This window comes from Setaria viridis, chromosome 2 (assembly GCF_005286985.2).
Source record: "Setaria viridis chromosome 2, Setaria_viridis_v4.0, whole genome shotgun sequence".
In the NCBI taxonomy this organism is placed as follows: domain Eukaryota; kingdom Viridiplantae; phylum Streptophyta; class Magnoliopsida; order Poales; family Poaceae; genus Setaria; species Setaria viridis.
Genome location: NC_048264.2, coordinates 31,502,202 through 31,506,128, shown reverse-complemented (window position 1 = coordinate 31,506,128; position 3,927 = coordinate 31,502,202). Strand labels below are relative to the sequence as shown.

At 58.2% G+C, this 3,927-nt stretch overlaps 1 protein-coding gene across 1 annotated transcript; it reads right to left on the bottom strand.

The window, feature by feature from the left end:
- Positions 1 to 630: 630 nt before the first annotated feature.
- On the bottom strand, positions 631 to 3,543 carry LOC117842891 (uncharacterized). The gene is made up of 5 exons (XM_034723415.2): positions 2,630 to 3,543; positions 2,438 to 2,541; positions 2,145 to 2,292; positions 1,246 to 1,509; positions 631 to 1,118 (listed from the first exon to the last, which is right to left on the bottom strand). The coding sequence occupies exons 1-5, from the start codon at positions 2,880 to 2,882 to the stop codon at positions 781 to 783; spliced, it is 1,107 nt and encodes a 368-aa protein (XP_034579306.1). The 5' UTR covers positions 2,883 to 3,543; the 3' UTR covers positions 631 to 780.
- Between the last annotated feature and the right edge of the window lie 384 nt (positions 3,544 to 3,927).

The following is a 3,927-nucleotide window of genomic DNA, read 5'->3' as shown; positions in this document are numbered from 1 at the left end:
GACAAAAACCAACAAAAGGTGGCGAGGAGCCGAAGACTACGCGAGCCTCATACGCATGGACCGGCTCGCCGCTACGGGCTAAAATGTTCAGCTTTGCGTGCAACAACTACGATAGCATGCACGAGCGCGGGCGTCTGAATGTCTTGGTCTCGCAAGCAACAAGGCGCGCTGGGTCAAGCCCCCGGCGTTTTTAATCGTGTCCATCTTTGTTGTCGCGCTGTGGCGCGGCATCGACCAGCCAACAGCCAACGGCGCCGCGCCATGCGTGGAGATCGGAGAGCCAAGCCCAGCTCGAAGCCTCAAACTCGAAGCTACAGGCACAGTTACATCACAAGCATTTCCTCTCTTAAAAAAAACTGCTAACTGCATGGTGGCAGCGGCAGGCAGGGCCCACGATGGCTGTGCGGACAAAAGGAAAGGCAGCTGCCTCCAGCTTTTGGGAATGTAAGCAGCCGTAGCGCCACCTGTTTGTCTACGAGCGCCGCAACTGGAGCAGCCCGCCTTTGCCCTGCCGGCTGCCCAAGTGCCCATCGCCAACCAAACGATCCAACGAAAGTTCTCAGCTTGATCCAGTGCCTCCCCGCTGAGCAAAAGATTTCGGTTTTCGGGTGCACGCAGGAGAAAAAGAACTGAAGATACATTAGCAGATTTTTATTCGTTCGATTTACAGGTTACTCATCATATAATTTACACGGCATCGCAACTCGGAGGTCCAGTCACTTAGCCAGGCTAGCTAATCTACGTCGTCACCATCAGCAGCAGCGGCGGCACTCGCGCGAGCTAGCCCCGCGTCCTTATGATGGTTATGGTGCCGCGGCCGGCGGTGTGCAGGCGGGTGAAGCTGGACACGGCCTTGCCGGAGATGCCCGGCTGGTCCGCGGACACCCGCGGCGCGCAGGCGAACTCGCCCACGGGGTGCCGGACGGGGCGCGACGGCCGCATCAGGATGCGCGCGTTGATGTCCGCCAGCGTCGCGCCGCCGTCCAGCCCGTCGGGCTTCAGCAGCGCGAACGGGCACAGCACCCGCGCGGACGACGACGCCGGCGCTTCCGTCCTCCGCCGCTTGCTGCTCTCGCTCCCGCTGCACTCCGCCACCGCCGCCTGGTCCGACGACGACCCTGCTGAGCCAAGAGAGGCAGGCACACGTTCGATTAGCACGAAGCTAGCAGAATGATTGGATCTCAACTCTGGCCAAACTGTGCAATGTGTGCATGCGCGGCGTGACAAGACGAGACCCGGTCGCACCTTCGCGTGTCGCGCGTTTCAGCGACGGGGTGGAGGAGGTGGAGCTCCTCGGCAGCGGCGGGGTCCGCGCCCGCGACGCGCTCGGCGTGGCCGCGGCGCCCTGCACTTGCGCCTGGGCCCCGCCGCGGCAGTCGGAGGAGGAGGACGAGCTGAGGAGGGGCTCTGCCGCGGGGGCCTGCTGCTGGAACACCACCGCTTTCTCCGCGGGCAGCGGCGTGGGCCCGGTGCAGAAGATGGAGCTCAAGGGATCATCGCCGTCATCGTCTGCAGGACAGCAAAGCGAGAGGAATTGATTAGTCAGTTAACCAATCATCAACTGGGTTTAAAAAATAAGATGTGACGAAGAAGATTAGACTAGTAATTTAGTACTAGAAACTAGAATCTGGGGCGGCACTAGTACAATCTAAACACGTAGAACCCAGATGTGTCTTTTCTTCAAAAGACGCGCCCTGTCTTGCCTGCCTGCTCTGGGCTATGCCTTGCAAGTCAGACGCAGGCATCATGCTCATTTGCAGTTCATAATTCTCATATAACTGCTCCACCTATAATAATATCAATCCAGTAATAATGGTTTTTATAATGCTACCAATCCATGCAGGAATCATGGGGCCGTGACAATTAGTACGTGCCGCTAATCTCCGCGCGGGCCCCACGCCCCGTTCTCCGGTGGCAACTGGCGACGACGCACGCATTGACAAAGCGCCATTGTTTAACGCTTACTACTAGCTCTACGACCTGGCGTTTCCTCTGCCTCCATGGTGGTGATGTAGGCGAGGCGCGGGACCAGCAAGAGTACAACAAGACCTAAAACTGACAGCACACCCCCGGTTGCAGACGAAATTCGGTCAATCCGGACGGGGGAGCGGGAGTGTTCAAACGGGCGCGGGGGAGGAGCTCACAGTCACAGTGGAAGAAGGAGTTGGTGGAGGTGGCAGCAGCAGCGCAGGTCGTGGTCGTCGTCGTCTGCTCGTGCGTGACGCAGCTGGAATTGAAGGCGTCCTGCTGCTCGCCCACGTCGCCGTCGTGGCTGCTCGCGTCCCAGAAATTCTGCAGGAGCCGAGAACACGCAAGAGGGGGTTTAATGAGCAGAGTAAATTCAGAGGAAGCGTAGCGAGCGAGGAGGATGGGCTGCTGACGATGGCTGCTGGGTCGTGGACTCGTGGCCTGTTTGACCATTTGCGCGTAAACGTACCAGGAGGAGGTCGTCGAGCTCGCCGGGGATTGCGGCGACGGCGTCGTGCGGCGCCGGCGCCGGAGGAGGAGGGGCGGCCAGCAACGGAGTCTCCATGCCTGCAACTGCACGGAGGAAACCAGCGACGGGGATCAGAGACTCCGGACAGCACAATGGGGGAGGGGATTAGGGGAAGGAAACGAGGGTACGTACGGAGCGGGAAGAGGTCGTGGACGTCGGCGGCGAGGAGGCCGAAGCAGCCGAAGGGCGCCGGCGCCGGCGGCTGCTCCCACCCGAGCACGAAGCAGTCGCCACCGCTGCTGCCGTAGCCGTAGCCGCCGCCGCCGTAGCCGTCGAAGCAGCCGGTGTTTGTAGCGGCCGCCGCCATCCCCATCCCCATCATGTGGAACGGCCACGCCTGCCTCCCCTGCAGCAGCTGCACCTCCCTCTCCTGCGCCGTCTCCATGGCTCAATCAGCAGCAACAGGGACGATATGATGTGGCGAGAGAGAGACTGCGAAGAGTGGCAGTGACTAGTGAGAAGGGTGGTGGGTCGAGGAGACACGGCTCGGCGTGCTTAAATAGCAAGGTCTTTCCTTTCCCTCCGCCGAGGGCGTGAAAGGCAAACAAAAGCGTGCAAGCCTAGCGACTCCTAGCATGTCAAGTCCACCACCACTCAACACAGTAACACACACACACACGCCTCTGTTACCGTGCAGCAGTGTCACTTGTTTATGTGCCGCGAGCGGTGTACGCTTGCTACTTGTACGTACTTTGGTTCACTTTTCCTGGCTGGGGACGACTTCTTAGGCGCGGTCAGTCCCCACTGCCCAGTCAGTTAAGATAAGAGGGATAAAAAAAAAGAAGAGGGGGGCGATATGGGTGGGGTTGAGTAGACGAGTACCAAAGTCCAAGCGAAGCCACGAAAGCAAAAGATGAGGGTGGTTGAGAGCCGCCGAGCTCTTTCTCGTGATTCGTTATGTTCTTCCCGTGCCGCCGCTTTGTTCCTCCTCCCTCGGTCCCTCCTAAGCTTGAAGAGAGATCTTCCTTTCTTTATGCTTCTTCGCCCCCTCCCTCTTGTTTTATGCTTTCAATCCCTTTCTTTCTCTCGGCGGATCCGAATTTGCTTTTGTTTTGAGTGCTGATCCCATCGGTTTGTTCCTGGGAATCACGAACCACGGACGCCTGCGGCGACCGGTTCGAAAATTGTCGGCAGAGGCTTTCGTGCCTTCGTCTTCAGTTTACTGGTTTTGTTTAGTCAGCTTAGCATCTTTTTTCCTCCGTCACATGCTCCCTAATCATCTTTCTTTTGGATTTTTTCGGCTCAAAAGTCTCCTCCTATCGATCTTCGTCGTTTAGAGAATGACAATATACAGGACTGCGAGTTTGTTGTGCTTACGCCCCGATTTATATACGTTTGGTGTCAGTTACGAGTAGGTCAAAGCTCTGCGCGAGCAGCCATTGCTCTAGTGAGGACGTGAGGTCGGGTGAAAACTGAAAAGGGACGTAGTA

Bases quoted from the DNA above. Each gene is read 5' to 3' on its own strand.
- LOC117842891 (XM_034723415.2), bottom strand. From the start codon at position 2,882: ATGGAGACGGCGCAGGAGAGGGAGGTGCAGCTGCTGCAGGGGAGGCAG. The intron at 2,293-2,437 runs GTACGTTTACGC...CGGCTCCTGCAG, and splicing joins AGCTCGACGACCTCCTCCTG to AATTTCTGGGACGCGAGCAG. The intron at 1,119-1,245 runs GTGCGACCGGGT...TTGGCTCAGCAG, and splicing joins GAAACGCGCGACACGCGAAG to GGTCGTCGTCGGACCAGGCG.